Consider the following 17,612-nt stretch of genomic DNA (forward strand, 5'->3'; position numbering starts at 1 on the left):
ATCAGAGTCTGAGGCATTAATCATAACATATCGCTTTATGCAGATGATGTATTGTTATACGTCAGTAACCCCAAGGAGAACATTGCGGTAATACAGAGGTACTGAGCAACTTTTCGGGTTTACTGGTGAACAGGGAGAAGTCTCAGTTATTCCTGCTTGCAGCACTGCGCAAACGTCCGATGGAGTTGCTCCCTCAGTTGGAGGTGCGATGGGAATTAGAATCCTTCCACTACCTGGGTATCACCATCTTTCTTGAGATGGAGGAGACATTTGCATATAACACGGGAAGGGCAATATCTAGTATAGGTGACTCGGTGGAGTTTTGGAAGACCTTACCGCTATATTTGATGGGGAAAATCGCTTTGCATAAGATGGTGGTGTTGCCTAGCTTACTTTATTATTTCACGAATATACCCTACAAGATGAAGCAAATCTTTCATTAAATGTTGGACGTGAACATTGAGGAATTACTGTGGGGTACGGGTCACAGACAGGTGGTGTTAGATACATTACGTAGGTCACATGATATGATATGATGTGGCATTCATAACACGCCTGTACACAAGTGTTTCTAGGAGCGACTTGCAGTTGTTGGGCTCACAGTGCCGATCTTTGAGGCTTACTTCTTGGCAGCTCAACTGCAGACAGATAACCAATGGGATGGCTCGCTGGAAGGGGGTTTGAGAAGGCTCCTACAGGGATTCCCAAGGAATAGGGAAGGGATTGAGCTACTGGAGGATCCAATGGGCATGGTGGGAACGGGCAGAATATAAGCAGTCCCGAGACAGATCTGGAGAAACCTTCCAGGGAAATTTAATCGATCACGGATTTACAGGCCGAACTTGCCGTTGCGGTTTGACACAATCATACGGGAGATACTGACAAGCTTGGATGCTGGCAAATTGCACAGGAAAGGGTAGGGGATCTCTATACGGAGGGGAAGCTATTAACGTTTGAACAGTGGAGACAGGAGTATGATATTTCCAGGAGAGCCTTCTTGGGATTTGCTTGGCTGGTGAATCGGCTGCCAGATTTATGGAATGAGACTCCTGAAGAGCCAGAGATGAATCCCTTGTTACAGCAGGTGCTGGAGGTGGGCGGGAGCAGAGAAGCTATCTCTGCATTGTATAGGGGGATAGGGGAAAAGAAACAAAGACCACAGTTGGGGATCAAAGAAAAGTGGGAGAGGGACATGGGTTATGAGATTTCAGGGGAACAATGGACTCGTTCAATGGACTCGTGTCTGGGAACAGGTCAAGAAGGTATCCAGAAACACATGGTTTCATTTAATCCAGTATAATTGTTTGCATAGAGTATACATGACTCCGTCCAGGCTCCATGCAATTGACCTGCAACATCCACACGGTTGTCCTCGATGTGGGCAAGCATCGGCAGGATTCTGGTATATCACCTGGGATTGACCAGTTATTAAAACATACTGGGAAGAGGTAGTGGCAAAGTCGAAATCCTGGACACATAGTACATATGAATGTACCTCGGAGATATGTTTGTTGGGATTGATACCTGGAGGGAAACGGGTCAGAATGAGAAAGACAATGGTGACATTCCTACTAATACTGGCCAAACGTAGGATAGCGATATCTTGAAAACATCCCAGGGGCCCCATAGTGCAATACTGGGCAGGAGATGCACAACGTTGGGGGATGGCTGAAGGAGACCTTTTTAGGGAGAGGGATGAATCAGTGGAGGGAGAGGGGGTGGATTAGATAGGGGGCAAATGCATAACGAACTGATGACTAGACCGGACTTGCGATGACCCCGAGGGAGGGCTGTTCAGTGAAATGAGAGACTAGGGGGTTTGCCAAGAAGGAGGTGGGGGGGGGGTGTATGGGGAGGCTGAGCAGCGGGTACTCTGCTTGAGAAATGTTTAATCTAAATGGGCCCTGTTATTGTTTGAAACGTTTACTGAGGCGGACTGTAATAGCGAAATTCGTAACTGTTTTTTGCGATGGAAACAAACTTTAAGAAAACTGAAAATAAATGTTTAAAAAAACATTTTGCCAGTAGGAGAACATTATTGGTATTTGGAAAGTGGAAAACACCAATGAGTCCATTTCTAGCCATTGCAAGTCAAGGACCAAAAGACCATGAAGCATATATTGCAGGTTTTCACAGGTATTTTTGATTGACATTGTAAGCGCTTTAGAACCTTCTTACATAATGTTGGTTCCTACAACTTCGAGTCCCTGTGGGCGGGAAATCTGTTAGCACTGACCAGCGCAGGGGTAAGATTTATTAAGTACATTTTAGCATTAATGATAATTATATGTTTTGATTCCTTTATGTTATTGTCTTTTAACATGATTTTTTTCAATCATTGAATGTTATATGTATGTACATGGTTTCATTTATTTATAGAATCTATTTATAGAATAGTAGATTTGGTCAAAAGCCTGTACGAAACAAATGCTCCATTGTTTTGTCCGGCTTTCTCTGCCGCATGCATGACTCAGCAACAGTGTCTCGCATTAACGCACGGACACAGGACTCCAAACGCTACTGGGAGCAAGCCTCATTACGCCATTGGACCCTCCAGCGCCCAACTATTTAGTATGCACTATGAACAAGAGTGCTCTGATCCATCATTATTTCAACTTAGAGGCAGTTGGATATGCTCACATTCATCAAGAAACAGGTGTTTCTAATTTCTGCTACAATTGAAACAGGGGAACCAAGAGGTAGTTGGATATGCCCACATCCACCAAGAAACTGGTGTTCTAATTTCGACTACAATTGAAACAGGGGGACCGCTCATGAGCCCTTCACTGTAGCAAAGCTTTTCACATGAGACCAACAGGACACTCGTCTCCACTACTAGTCCCACGGTCCTGATGAAGGCCACCACGTTGCAAGCTTCAGTAATCAGCTTTACCGTTTTGGCTGAAACACTATGGTGTCAACGACCCTTCCATCATTTCAGTGTCCATTACTAACAATGACATTTGTTCACTGTAATCATGTATTGTGCCCACGTGTTATTTGTAAATTGAGTTCCGTCGTTATACGAAAAGGAAAAAACATGTTCAATGTTCAACAAATCCAGTCAATTTGACTGGAATATACCCATGTGTATTGTGTACAAAATTGTAAATTAACAAGTGTCTCTGATTGTTTTTACTATGACAAACGAATGTGCATTAAATATCTTGGGGGCAAAAACCTTTTTGACCCTCAGAAAAAACTAAAAAGTAGAGGTTTCTTTCGTTGTGTAGGTATTTAGTTATTAAAGTGTGTGTAATCTCTCACCCTGATTATTGTGAGATTCTATAAGTATATACCCACCTGGGTAAATCATGGCCTAGCCAGGAGCCCTTTTGCATTACCATGGTTTTATTTATGAAATGTTGAATAAACCAAAGCAAAATAAATAAATAAGACTAAATAAATGAGGGATATCCCTTCTCAAGATGCATTGCTTCCCAGAGCCCTACAGGAACATACCCTCCTCTGCATGGACATGGAAAAAGTGAGGGTCAGTGCTCTGCAGTATCCCTCCAGCAGTCCTGCCCACCCTTCAAAGACCTGTGCATGCGGAGGTATATCCCTCCTCAAAATGCAGGGCTCTCCACAGCACCACAGGAATTCACCTACTATGAATGGACATATAAATGGACAAGGGCAGTGATCTCCAAAAGCGTGCAGGATCCCTCGGCCCTCTGTGGGGACCTCTAAATGGGGCAGGATATCCCTTCTTAAGAATAATGCAGAATTGACATATCGCTGCAGCCATCTTAATGGGGCAGTACAGCACTCCACTGCAGGGTATGACACTGTACAGCGCTAAACTAAAGGGACCTTGAGAGAGACAGTACAGCTCACTGAGGAGGAGTCACAGATAAGGGTACATAAAGGATATATAAAGGGGTGATGCCTATGCACCTGCAGCATACCAGGCTGAGTGAGTACCCTCTGGGACAAGGCACAGCCCCTAGGGGTGACTCACTGAATAGGGCTACTCTTTACATATGCCTTACTTAATACCACTGACCCATCCATATGGCATTGGGAGAGGAAGCTCTATTCTCAGCACCTGTGCAAAATAGGGAAGAACAAAGCACACTCATATGGGTGGGTGGAATGCAGCAGGAACCCCCTTCCACTCTCCCATTCTTTTAAACCCTCTCCGCCTCAGTACCTTTCTTGAGTTTGTCCACCATTTCGATCTTGATGCCACATTCTTCGCACTTCTTGCCTTTCTTCTCCCCGGTGCTCCATGACTGGCACTGCACGCAGGTGCGGATGTCCTCACAGATACCCAGCAAGCTCTACAAGGAGGCAGGGGAACTGGTGAAGGATTGGTTAACAGGATGAGGAGTCGAGGATGACTTGCAACCGCGGGAAGACGAGGGCTGACGGTGAAGCGAGGCAGTGGCTGGTGGATATTGTGTTACAGTGAATCGATGGGGCTGGCAGTGGCGGGTGGTGACATAAGTCATGTAGTGATGAGTGGCCTGGCGGCATTGGTGGCATGTTGAGGAGGTAGCTGGCATAGTGGTGGTGGGGGGCGATGAGGAGGCTGCTGTTGAAAGTGGAGGTTGTGAGGCGGGCGGCTGTTGGCAGTGGGGGAGAGGAAGAGAAATGATATTACTGGATACAGTGAGGCAGTGGCGAGAGTTATCACAGACCCTCTGGTCCGCAAGGGAATATCTGACAGAACCTGCTCTCGCTAGAGGACCCATAGGCCTCAATGCAATGTATTTTAGTAGTGTTCCGTCTGAAAACTCCAGAAAGACAAAGCACAGGGTAGCTGACCGACCATACAACAAGGGGGATGAAATGCAGGCCAGCACTTACTAATGAGTTGCTGATTTCACAGATGGCATCAGTCGAGAGGAAGTCTTTGTCGCACTGGCACCTCCCACAGATGCATTGACCACGCCCATTGCAGAGACCCTACAAAAAGAACACAATCGTATTCAAAATCATCATCATTCAACGAGGAAATCATTTCCATCGCAATTCATCCTTGCCCTAAATCATATTGTTCCTGCCCTTGTAGGCAAAGGGTTTTATGGTAAACTAGCAAAAGGTGCCTGTACTCCGCACACATTCTCTAGACAGACATGATAACAATCTCATCAGTTGTTGAAAATCAGTGATCCTGTAGGCCGCTGTACTGAGCCGCTTATTGCTTGTTGTACTTTGCACTCTGAAGTAAACTGCACTGAGAACGGGCGTGTGTGGCTGGGTGACATACCCCGGAGCAGACGTGGAGGGGAGGCGAGTGTTGGCATGCTGCAGCATGCAGGGACCTTCGGTGTGCTCTCCCCACCTATCGCCTCACCATGGTCCAGTGCAGTGCGTTGCAAGTATCTCAGAAATGGTGCATTCTAGGGCCTTGAAACATGGTTTCTGAGGTCTCATAGGGACCTTTCAGTTTTGGTCCTCGTATCGAGATGCTTAAAATGACATTTGTCTGGTCCTTCTACGACCACATAGATGTTTCGCTGATTTCAGGCAACTGTCTCATGTGTGAAGGGGCTGAAATACGGAGAAAGGTGTGCAAATGTCATGTCCTAACATACAATATTTGGTGCAGATTGGTGGAATGGTGTGGAATTGTATAAGGAACGAACTAACAGATTTTCTGTTTTATATATAGAGAGATTTCTTATTAACATGTAAGAATTTAATAACCTTTCGTCCTCTGGTCAATTTACTGTAAGCATTATTTCTTGGAAAATATGCAATGCATAATTTTTTATGCAATTTTAAAACTACATATGATTTATTTTTAAGACCATTGCTAATACCTACGCCCCTATTACGAGTATATTGGCAAAAGTGAAAATCCAGGCGCTATTTGGAAATACCACCTGTCTTTACCTCCTGCTTGAATATTGGCCTAGAGGAAATACTGCATAAAGAGTTTTCTGGGAATAATGCATGATTAATTATGAGGTCAAAGGCCTTATTTTTTAACTCCAATTTTCACCTCCAACCAAGTTGTGGTGAAAACATTTTTTTAAAGTTCTATGAGGTTTTTAAACATTTTTCATGCACTGAAGGGAAGTTTAAGGATTCACCAAAAACCTTCTGATTTGCACAATAAAAGGGGTGAAAAGGTCATCATCCCCACCTTATCATCACCTTTCCTTTACCGCAGAATGGACCCTTTTTTTACATTTAAACAAACGTATACAGTTGCGCTACAAACCGCTACTTCATGCACTGCATTTTCAGCCTCACAGTGAGGGGGGAGATGGATGAAGGAAAATTAGATGTCTATAAATACTGCATGCAGTATGTATGGAAACCCACAACTATTACCATCAAACCAGCATATTTTTTTGATGAAGCAAATTTGAAAAATGACCGCATATAATAACGGTAATTACCACATGCAATAATTTGCAATTAATCCACCTATATTTTTAATGAGGGCAAAAGTGTCAGTCTCTTTTGCAGTCATTAAGGACAGCATTGTCTCTATGATCTCAATGTCCACTCCTGGTGTTAACAGTATTCCTAGCTTTGAAATGGACAGTTGTTGTCCAAATTTCTTTGTTGATAAGAAATATCTTTTCAATCACAATTTCCAAATAAAACGAAAAGGTTGATTCTGTTTTCATGGTTCAAAATCTTTCGAGTGTGAGAGATCCACACCGTCATGGTGGCGCTTATGGAGGGCTGGCTAGCTCAGTTCCCTCGGGGCCCCTCTTGAGTGTGCCATTTTTGTGAAACTGCCCCTCTCCCTCCTAAGAGGCCAGGTAGCAGCTACAGCTTCCAAGGATGGGACTGGACCCTGGCCTGCCCCAGGGACCCTTTTCTGTGAGGGTGCAGTGCTTTCCAAGCACACCTAGTCCTGATGGGGCTCCTCTACTCTTAGCGTCTTTTGGCCTCTACACCGGCGGGGAGATATATTCAAGGAAAGGACTGTACCCCTGTTATTCTGATGGGTTCATTTCATAATCCCAGCTCCATAGAAGTGAAGGTACCTCCCTTATTGTCATTAATGGGTTCTTTTTTATCAACAGTATGAGAATAAGCTAACTCTGTAATCACCACAGTTTTGTGTCTTTGACAGATTTTGGGAGCGGGGCATCTCTTTTTATCCCAGTGGGTGTATGTTCAGACTTCATAAGATAAATGCAGTTTGATACCCTTTAGCTCCTGGGATCTTAGCTATGGCTGCTGCCAGCAGCCACGGAACTTACCCCATTCCTGTCCAGGCAGGTATCGTTACTCTTCGGGCACTCGCAGCCGGGGCCCTCCCATTCCGGCTCACAGGCACACTGTCCAAGGAAGCAGCGACCTCTTGCTGTGGGGGAAAGCACAGCATGTTAGAGTAAAGATGGAGGGAAGGCTTTGCCATCAGCAGCCCCTGTCACAGACTCTGACTGACTGTTCTGCTGCCAGCAGCCATCACTGCTACCTTCTGGTCAGCAGCCCTATTGCATAGAAGTTCCGACCGCCCTCTCTACCCCTGTCACTACCTGGTCAGTATGGCCCCAGTAGAGGCTTTCCTATCATTTGTAGCCTCTTGTGCGACAACTGCTGCTCAGCATTCAGCAGGGCCGGGTAAAGAGTGCCTAACACCGCCCCTGGATTCTGTATCACTGTACCTGTTGCCCACTTGTCAGCAGGACACCAGAAGAGTCTGTGATGGCACTCCTTAGCCCCAAAACCACCAGTGCCATAGCCTTCTGGTCAGCAAAGACCATGATTACTGTGGCTGACACCATCATTACCACCACACATGATCCTCAACACTATGCCCTCTAGAGCAAAGTAATTCCCTGATTGCCTTTTCTGACCGCTGGGATGTTCCGGGTGATGCTGTCTGGTGGCCGTCCACCCGAGATAGCATGCCTGGCCACCACACTAAGTTCAGTGTCCTCTTAGCCACTGGTCCATAATCTGCCGACATAAAACAAAAAGTGTCTAAACTTAAAGACACTCCCGTCCCCTGCACACCTTACAAGCTGAAATACATCAGTCAAATTTCATAACATTTGCACTTTTATATATAGAAAGAATTGTCAATTTAGAACATAGGTAACAAAATATCTTCATAAAAGTACAGAAAAAAGGTATGAACTGACTTCCAATATGGCCAGCATGAAAAACAAATCAAACCAGACAAAAAATAAGCTCCCAATTTTGAACTGCAGCTTCAAGCTCTACGCGTTTCGGGGACTATCCCCTTCTTCAGGAGCAAAAATATCTTACGTGTGAATTGGAGAGGAGCCGTTGAATCTGAGGTGAAGAGGTGCGCTTCTGGAAAGTTCGGCAATCACATTTCACTTGTTGAGGACGGCAGGAGTATTCGCAGGGATCCTGGTTCTGTGTACGTCATGCACAGACAGATGCACAGACAGCGACTCTATTTTCTTTGACAACATTCCCACTGTGAGATATTTTTGCTCCTGAAGAAGGGGATAGTCCCCGAAACGCGTAGAGCTTGAAGCTGCAGTTCAAAATTGGGAGCTTATTTTTTTGTCTGGTTTGATTTGTTTTTCATGCTGGCCATATTGGAAGTCAGTTCATACCTTTTTTCTGTACTTTTATGAAGATATTTTGTTCCCTATGTTCTAAATTGACAATTCTTTCTATATATAAAAGTGCAAATGTTATGAAATTTGACTGATTTATTTCAGCTTGTAAGGTGTGCAGGGGACGGGAGTGTCTTTAAGTTTAGACACTTTTTGTTTTATGTTTAACACATGCTCCAGTGTCAGGGCGTGTATTCCTCCCCAGCACCCAGAATTGTAATAAAATTTCTCTAAATAGTTATTTAGTTTTTGAGTAATTAGGTGTGCTCTGATAGATACTTCTTTCCATAATCTGCCGACCCCACCACAGACCCTCTAACTGATTTCCTTGGCCCTAGTGTCACTCCCATTGTTTCTTTGTGAATAGTAGGCCCAAAAAGAGAGTTCCTGGCGCAGTGCCCTGAATGCCTTCACTCGACCGTGTGATAGCATAACTGACAACAGGGCCCATGTGCAGGCCTGATTACATTCCCTGACGCCAGGGGCTTAACACTGTCCTAATACATATTCCGCCGTCAACCCATCAACAGGGTTTCCACCACCATCCTTGCATCCCCCATTCTCTGTGTCCCCATCATTCATTCCCCCTCTAGGATTGCATATCCGTACATGTTTTGTTACTGTCATTTCTTAAGGGCACGACCACCCAGAAATATCTTGGCGCTGGAGATTCGGGTTATATCCACAACAGAGAGCCATTAGAAGAGATACAGAGCTAACTAGAAGAGAAGGGTCTTGATTGCTTTCCTGAAAGCCACATGACTCGACAGTTTCTTTATCAGAGGCGGTAGTCCGTTCCATATTCTGGCACCAGCTATCGAAAAAGCCCTACCTCCAATCCTCATACGACGGTAAGAGGGCACGGTAAGCAGGTCAGCAGAAGACGAGCAAAGTTGAGGATTAGGGCAATAGCGTGAGAATTTGGCTTGCAAGAACTCAGCATCCTGATCGTGTATACATCACTCTACCACTTACATTCCCTGTGCTTACACTATCCTTGTCACCCCATCATCAGTTCCTTTCGATCACTGCATCTCCCAAACATCTCAGTTTTCCCAACATGAGTGTCTTCCCCCTGCCTTCACTCTGCTCCTGCTCTGTGTCAATCATTCTTGCGTCTCCCTCCCCATCCATGTGTCAAGTTTTCCCTGTAATTCCCTGCTCTAGGTTTCCTACCATCGCTGCTGCTGCAGAACATCCATGTTCTGCTGTTATCCCCCGGGATCCTTGCCCCATCATCCTGTCACCCAGTTTTTCCTGTATCTCGCCCAGCATAACCATGTCTCCAACCATCACTATGTCCCCCCACCGGCCCTTTCTTCACCCACTTATGTGCTGCCTTGGATTACCCCGGCGACCCACACTAGTACCTATGCCCCTTTCTCTAATTGGCCAGCTACACCCCAACCTGGAACTCTCCTTCCGCAGAAGAAGAGAATGCGTTGCCACCAGGAGTAGGAGACTTTACCGTTGCAGAGGACGCCAGCAGTGCGCGGGCACTGGAAGTTGTTGTACTGGCAGTACTCCCCCTCATACTGATGGTTCTGACTTTGTGAGTAACACAGGCATTTGCCACAGACACACTCCCCATGGCCAGAGCATATGTCCTGCTTGCCGGGCTCGACACAGGGCAACGTATCGCCAGTGGAGCCAGTGTCACAGGCACAGTCATCTCCTCTCCTGCCAGACAAAGAGAGGATAAGAAGCATTATACAATAGAAAGGAGCACAAGAGACAAAATGCTAACACAAAACTGCAAACAACTCCAATGTAGCATCAAGGACAAAAAAGGTTTGTGGTGAGCCGTGGTGGTGCGGGGGAGGGGGCAGGGGTGTTGACTTTAGGATGGACGGGCACTTGCCTTTCCTATTTGCCCTTTCTTCCTTGAACAACTAGGATGCTGTTGGGACTAATTGGTCATAACCTTCTCTTGGTGGGACTTCCTGGTTTGATGCTGATGCATAGTTAATGAGGATTTGCAATGTGTTGTATGTGGAGATGCCCACGACTGAATGGTAAACTTCAAGAAGCCCAACGTTGAGGCCACAGGAATATCTGTTGTACGGATAAGGTGTTAATTTTTCCGTTTACACGTGGATTCTGGGAGCCTGGGGTGCCCAGGACTGGGGTCTCGTTTGATGCGCTTTCCTCTACCTTCCACTGTTGACATCATGTGTGTCCTTTAAGGAGGAGTTTGCTCGTCCTTTTTCCATGGACTTGCATAATAGCCTGGCACTTAAGGGGTTAATTTACCATTATCTCCATCCACTCTGCGAATACGACAAGCTGCCACCACAGTATATTTGTGCTTGTGATGGAAAATGCTAGTAATGAAACCCAGGGTTACTAGCAACACAGCTGACAATGGGTTGTGTTCAAAATGGCTTGCACAAGTGGCGGGCAGGATTGAGTACAATCAGGTGAAATATACTGTGCCTTGTGCTGTAAAGAGTCCTTTTGTTAATTACCCACACCAAAAGGAGTGTGCGGGCACATTCTTAATGTTTGACCAGCAGGCTATTGGACTTCTGCTCAGTTTGAGTCAGCAGGTGCTAGACAAGAAATAATGGAAATGCAGAGGTGGGCGGCATGTATTGGTTAGGATGAAAGTCTTTTGCGATGACCTCAAGTGAGTCCGCTAACTTGCTTGCTTCCCTGTGGGTTCACCAACCTCCATTTTGTCTAGTAAGGTCATAAGCTATCCAAGGTAGGATCTCAGAAGTGTCATGACCAGATCTGGACCGTTGAATGAATGGGTGTCTAGGAATCACTGATGAACCTGCATTGTGTGTGTTTGCCAGGAAGATGCCCCTTATTGAGTAGCTGCCAATTGGTTAATTCGTGTGTTGCACCTGACTGGAAGCTGGAGCTCACCCAGCTCTCAGAAGTGCTATAGAAATAGTGGTCTGTGCACCATACTTTTGTTAAATGCTGGGGCTTGACCCAAAGCAGCCGGAAGAAGAATTTACCCAAGTAACGATGAAGACTCCGCTGAGGCATCTACTCTGAATCTTAAACTGAAGGCAAAGTACCACTGGGCTCTGTGGAATCCAGACATTCTTCTACACACTGGTGCCCCTATCCTCTGACCTGGCAAGATCAGGTGGGATTTTCCTCTTCCAGGACTGTTTGAGCCCTGGAAGCCCACTTGAGAGACTGTGTGCAGTTCCTGCTAGTAAGGCCGGAATCACCTGCAAGGACTGGTAGTGGACACAGTTTGCGATCTGTGATTGTCCCAGACCAGGACTTAGCTTCTTTGAACCACTCGGCCACCACGTGCACCACTCTGCCAACTCTGACTTCAATCCTGGCTATGTAGCTGCACCATAGCCCAGCACCTAGCTCAGCATTCTAGTGATGTCACCAGCAGCTCTTCTGTCATCCTCGTTGACCAGTGTCTCTGCCTCCATATCCTGCATCTTTGCTACCGGACAACAACTTTGACTTCTCCTTTTCCCATAACCATTAGGCTTCCTGCTCATATTTGGCCCATAGAGTAATATTAATCCAGAGAATAACAATAGGGCAACACTGTGTAAAGCCCCCACTTGCCTGACCATGGGAACTTTGTCAGCTTATTTTTCCTGTAACCACAGAGCTTACTTTTTGACTTTATCCCATTGGACAGCATTGTGATTTGCCTCAGTTCAAAACTCCCTTTTGCACTTGGACTCACAAGCTAATTCCTGGGCATTTACTGACTTCTGCACAAGTGCCTACCCTATAAACTCGTTTTCCTAAAAGGTGACCTACCTGTAAAACACCTCATTGACTCTTCTACATAAACCCATGTAAAGAATATATTAAAACATATATTTTGTGAGAACAGTCAATGCATTGTGTGTTCACTCCTGAGAGCGTTGGCTAGACTGCTCTGCCATGTTTATGTGGTATCGTTGTTCTTGTAGTCTCTGTTAGAGGTGCATGAGTGATGTGAGAGTATGTGATGCCATGAGTGGTGGAGAGGGTGCATGTTGGTAGAATGTTTGCGATTGTGCTGACCCCAGGGTTCCACCCAGGTCAGTTGGAAGAAGGAAGCCTGGGTGGTGGGCCCCCGGTGGTTCCTGCTCATGTAACTTGGCCTTAATTTACTGAGCAACGTAAATAAAGCAACCTACCGGGTACTTACCTTGGAGTATGGAGAAACCTTCCTTATCACAGTTTAGACATGCTAGCCATGGATGTCTCTTCCAGATCCCTGCACATAAGGTCAGTACCGTCTACAAGTTATCATCTGGAGGTATGGAAGAGGTTTCATAGCATGTAGGGGTGATAGAGGGGCGTTGGGGGCACCCACATGAGATGCTGATTCACAAACAGATCCATACAAGTGAACTGCTGTGCTGACTTCTGCTGACCTAAGATGGCTTGTTTTTGTTCTCTGTGAGGAGGAATAGGGTGTACTTGACGGGCTTGCTAAGTGAGCGGTTGTATTGTCAGTTTCCTCAGAGTTACAATACTGATCTGTACTGAAGTGCTTGCAGGTCACTGATGTCAGAAATACGGGCTCAGATCCCAGAGCCTTACCTTGCAACCTTGTGTTTCAATGCTGCTGACCTGTGCCCTCCCTTTGCTTGTGGCTATATCTCACTTGATTGCAGTCAAGAGTTCCTTTCATCCCAGTGACACTTTTGCTAAAGCCTTCCAGGAGGATCATTCCATAGGAAGAAGAGAACGTCCAACGGGATTGTGCTCAGCCACTCCCCATCCGATGCTGCTATCGGATGGAATGCATTGAATATTTTTCCTTATGTGCCAACTGAGGCCAGGAAAGGGGTGCGTTGGCCAGTCACGGTGGGTGATGTTGTAAGGAGCGCACCCAAAGACAAGACCCACAGGATTATGTCAGTGACACTGGGCCCTGCCTTGCCGTGGTACCCAGTATTTAGTATGTGGCTGTGAGGATTGAAGCTGCACTTCTATGTTTCTGTGAGATCATTAGTGTGCACATTCCCCTTCTGTGTTCTTCTTTCTCCAGGTAGAAGGGGATGGGTGTTTATCATCAGACTGAATGCAAGGTTTGCGAACTGTCTAGATTTCAACAGCCACTGATGTGTGTACTCCCTATGCCAGGGGTCTGCAACCTGTGGCTCTGCAGATGTTGCCCTTGCCAGCATATACGATGGTGGAGAGGTCCAGGTTGTAGACCCATGCTGGGCCTCAAGTCAAGATGCTGTGCAACATATACTCATCTCTGTGTCATGGTTCAGAGAAAAGTGCAGATTGGTACAGGAGAAAAGGTGTTAGGGGTCCATAAACCATGGAATGCAAGTCCCAAAAAGATGGGCCAAATCCCTCTATGGACCTGGGGCTGAAAGAATGGCAGGTCTAGACAACAGAACAAGGGCACAGTGTTTAGTAGCCATTCAACCCAGGTGAGAACAAGCTTGGGGTTGTGCTAATCCTGCACAGAGAAATGTATCGGGAGGATAGCTCTGGGGAAACGTGCTCGCCTTGGAAGCAAGACGACACGGAGCAACACAGGTTCAAACCCTGGGTCCGCGCTTAGAAACAGCTGGGTATTAAGCGCGTGATAAATAACCAATCATATCATATCATATATATTCTATATGCAACCTCTAGCCATTGCACTGAGATGCATCTGAGAAATGTTACATAGGAAGCAAGTGGTAAACAGGCTTTTAAAAAACATGTCTCTGGAAAGGGGATTCAGCCCATGGGGTGTAGGGCAGACCGCGCTCCTAAGGATAGAACCAGAGAGGGGAGGAGATGTGTTCTAATGGCTACGTCGCTGACAAGTGGAAAATTGAGATTTGGGTTCTAATTACAAATTTTCAGCTTCACCAAACTGTGTGGTCTGTGGAAAATCACTTACCTCCCAGGTCCCTTATCCGCCACGAACAGGAATACTTACAAGCAGTACACGCAGGTTAACTGGACATTTTCACACTGCTTTCAGGCACTGCTGCCCACAACCCTTTGCACATTTCTCCAGCTTACAAGGAGACTAAATTGCTCTATGTCATAGGTCTGATCCCTGATGTACCTTATTTTATAACTGCAACTTGTGCATCTTGTACAAGTAGTCTCTGACATATATAACGGATAACGTCCCCCCTTTGAATCCTGACAATTGGTACAGTCATTTGAGTCACACTTAGCGCCTATGCAGTTGTCCCAGTTTCACCCTTGAGATCAAGTTTGCATGGAACCCTTACCAGTCAGCATAGCATATGCAGTGTCCACAGACAAAGTCACCATTGAAGCTACACTTTGCCGACCTAGTTTCCTTCAGCTGAAATGAGAAGAAGGAGAAGAAGAAGAGGTGATGTAATGGTGCCACAGAACGTGTCTACTATCTGAACAGAGGAAGATACAAACACAACTATGACAATTGAGTGGGTGTTGGGATCAGGAGTGTGCGTATGTGAAGCATGTTATCATCTGACAAGACAGACATAGAACTTCCATTCTAAAATGATCCATGACACAGCTGATTCTTGGCAATCCTTGGAGGTAAGAAATGGACCGGTCTGTAAGGAAATGTAGAGATCTCCGCATAGGCCAGTGCCTTTCAAGGGTTAGTTGGGGGTAGGGAGGAATCTAATATGAGCCCCTCTGGTCCTTGACAAGAGACCAACTCTTCAGCAACTCATGGATGCCTTTCGGAGGCATTGGTCTGTCAGGAATTCCCAGTTTCCATGGTCAATCTACCTCTGTCCAGCAGACAAATGCTGCCAATTCTGAGATTAAAGTGGGGGCTGTCTCGGAGTGCATTGCTGGCAGTCAGTTGGACAAGAAGGCAATTTTTGCAAGCAAACATGACTGTTTTAGGGTTTCTTGTTACCAGGAACACTGCCGCTCAATGCATATGCTGTGAAAGAGGGCCCCGCTGCAGAGGACATCTCCTAATACTTCTGGAGCAGAATTGATGCTTCCTGGAGAACAGTTCTTATGAGAATGGATTCTTAGGGCACTTTCAGGGTGGTGATGGGATGAGTGCACATATAAGGTTATAATACCGTTTTTGTACAACTCTGTGTCAAGGGACCCCCAACAGGCATGTGGGAGTCTAGAATCCCCAGCTGCTCAGGCATGTGGGAGTCTGGAATACCTAGCTGCTCTGGCATGTGGGAGTCTGGAATCCCCAGCTGCTCAGGCATGTGGGAGTCTGGAATACCTAGCTGCTCAGGCATGTGGGAGTCTGGAATCCCCAGCTGCTCAGGCATGTGGGAGTCTGGGATACCTAGCTGCTCAGGCATGTGGGAGTCTGGAATCCCTAGCTGCTCAGGCATGTGGGAGTCTGGAATCCTCAGCTGCTCAGGCATGTGGGAGTCTGGAATCCCTAGCTGCTCAGGCATGTGTGAGTCTGGAATCCCTAGCTGCTCAGGCATGTGTGAGTCTGGAATCCCTAGCTGCTCAGGCATGTGGGAGTCTGGAATCCCTAGCTGCTCAGGCATGTGGGAGTCTGGAATCCCTAGCTGCTCAGGCATGTGGGAGTCAGGAATACGTAGCTGCTCAGGCATGTGTGAGTCTGGAATCCCTAGCTGCTCAGGCATGTGGGAGTCTGGAATCCCTAGCTGCTCAGGCATGTGTGAGTCTGGAATCCCTAGCTGCTCAGGCATGTGGGAGTCTGGAATCCCTAGCTGCTCAGGCATGTGGGAGTCTGGAATCCCTAGCTGCTCAGGCATGTGGGAGTCGGGAATACGTAGCTGCTCAGGCATGTGGGAGTCTGGAATCCCTAGCTGCTCAGGCATGTGGGAGTCGGGAATACGTAGCTGCTCAGGCATGTGGGAGTCTGGAATCCCCAGCTGCTCAGGCATGTGGGAGTCTGGAATACCTAGCTGCTCAGGCATGTGGGAGTCTGGAATCCCCAGCTGCTCAGGCATGTGGGAGTCTGGAATCCCTAGCTGCTCAGGCATGTGGGAGTCTGGAATCCCTAGCTGCTCAGGCATGTGGGAGTCTGGAATACCCAGCTGCTCAGGCATGTGGTCTGTTCTAGGGATAGGATGATCATATATATCGTCTGACCAGGAGCAGGCAATTAGCACTGGAGACGAGAGAGCATAGCACTTCAAGGGGCAAAGGGGCAGAGCTAGAGATGAAGCAGGTCACAGATCACAGGTGGACAGATGTAGGTGTGAGGCACGGACGCACCAGCTAGCAGAAGTCTTTGATGGGAGTGAGGGATGAGATAAACATTCATACCCGTTCCTAGAGGTTAGTGGTCAAGGCTAGATTTGAGAGGTGCTACTGCTCACAGGAGTAGGTGGTCAGAGGTTGAGAAAACATACATGATACCATTCAGGTAAATGGTAAGCATTTAAAGTAAGACAAGGACACACACCTGCTGCAGGGTCAGAGCAAGAGATGAGACAAGCTTAGAGGTGCCAGTGGCCAGGGCTAGAAATGAAAAGACCATACACACCAGCTCATGAGGACTGATGGGATGGGACGAGGGCACATAAAGTCTCCTATTGGGCAGCCTGAGCTATAGATGAGATGCAAGTACATGCCAGCTCACAGGGGCTGGTGGTCTGAGTCTTAGTCAACAATGAGTGCAATAACTAACTTACAAAGGCAAGTGGTCTGACCCAGGATGGAACGAGCCGCAGAGCAACTTAGATGGGCAGATGGTTTGAGGTATAAATGAGGCACGGCATAGTTATATGCCATTGAACAGGGGCAGGGAGGGAAAACTAAAGATGTGATGAGTGTACGTAACAGCCCAAGCTGGCATGCAGTCAGACCTATAGATGAGATGAGAGTATACAGAAGAACATGGCTGCTGGTCAGAGCTAGATGGAGTGGGAGAATGCACATACTGGCTCCCAGAGGCCAGCTAGCTAGCCAGTGATCAGTGAGAGCGTTGAGACCAGTTCCTCGGGTCAATGCTAGAGAAGGGAAGTACATACCGATTCACAGGGGCAGGCATCGCAGATTATGGACGCATCAATTTCCAGCCCATTGGTGAAGGAGGAGGGCTTCACCAAGATCTTCCCATCTCGGTCCTGCTCCGGTAGATCGCATGTATGCTTCCCAGCCAGCTCCCTCAGAGCCCTCAAGCGCACATTGTAGGTGCCCTGCAATGAACAAGATCACTTTGTAAGTCTGAACCATTCCTTCAATACGACA

The 17,612-nt window shown here is 46.8% G+C and overlaps 1 protein-coding gene across 5 annotated transcripts in view; it reads right to left on the reverse strand.

Moving 5' to 3' along the window:
- Positions 1-17,612, reverse strand: part of ITGB4 (integrin subunit beta 4) — a 436,088-nt gene that overhangs the window by 145,636 nt on the left and 272,840 nt on the right. For all 5 annotated transcript variants that reach the window (XM_069654756.1, XM_069654757.1, XM_069654755.1 and 2 more), the window contains exons 11-16: positions 17,393-17,560; positions 14,696-14,772; positions 9,985-10,196; positions 7,179-7,282; positions 4,816-4,914; positions 4,157-4,286 (exon numbers count right to left, since the gene is read on the reverse strand). In XM_069654756.1, coding sequence (XP_069510857.1) covers positions 4,157-4,286; positions 4,816-4,914; positions 7,179-7,282; positions 9,985-10,196; positions 14,696-14,772; positions 17,393-17,560 — 790 coding nt within the window. The remainder of the gene's footprint in view (positions 1-4,156; positions 4,287-4,815; positions 4,915-7,178; positions 7,283-9,984; positions 10,197-14,695; positions 14,773-17,392; positions 17,561-17,612) is intronic.

Source organism: Ambystoma mexicanum, chromosome 3q, assembly GCF_040938575.1.
Source record: "Ambystoma mexicanum isolate Mex_15411 chromosome 3q, UKY_AmexF1_1, whole genome shotgun sequence".
NCBI lineage: Eukaryota > Metazoa > Chordata > Amphibia > Caudata > Ambystomatidae > Ambystoma > Ambystoma mexicanum.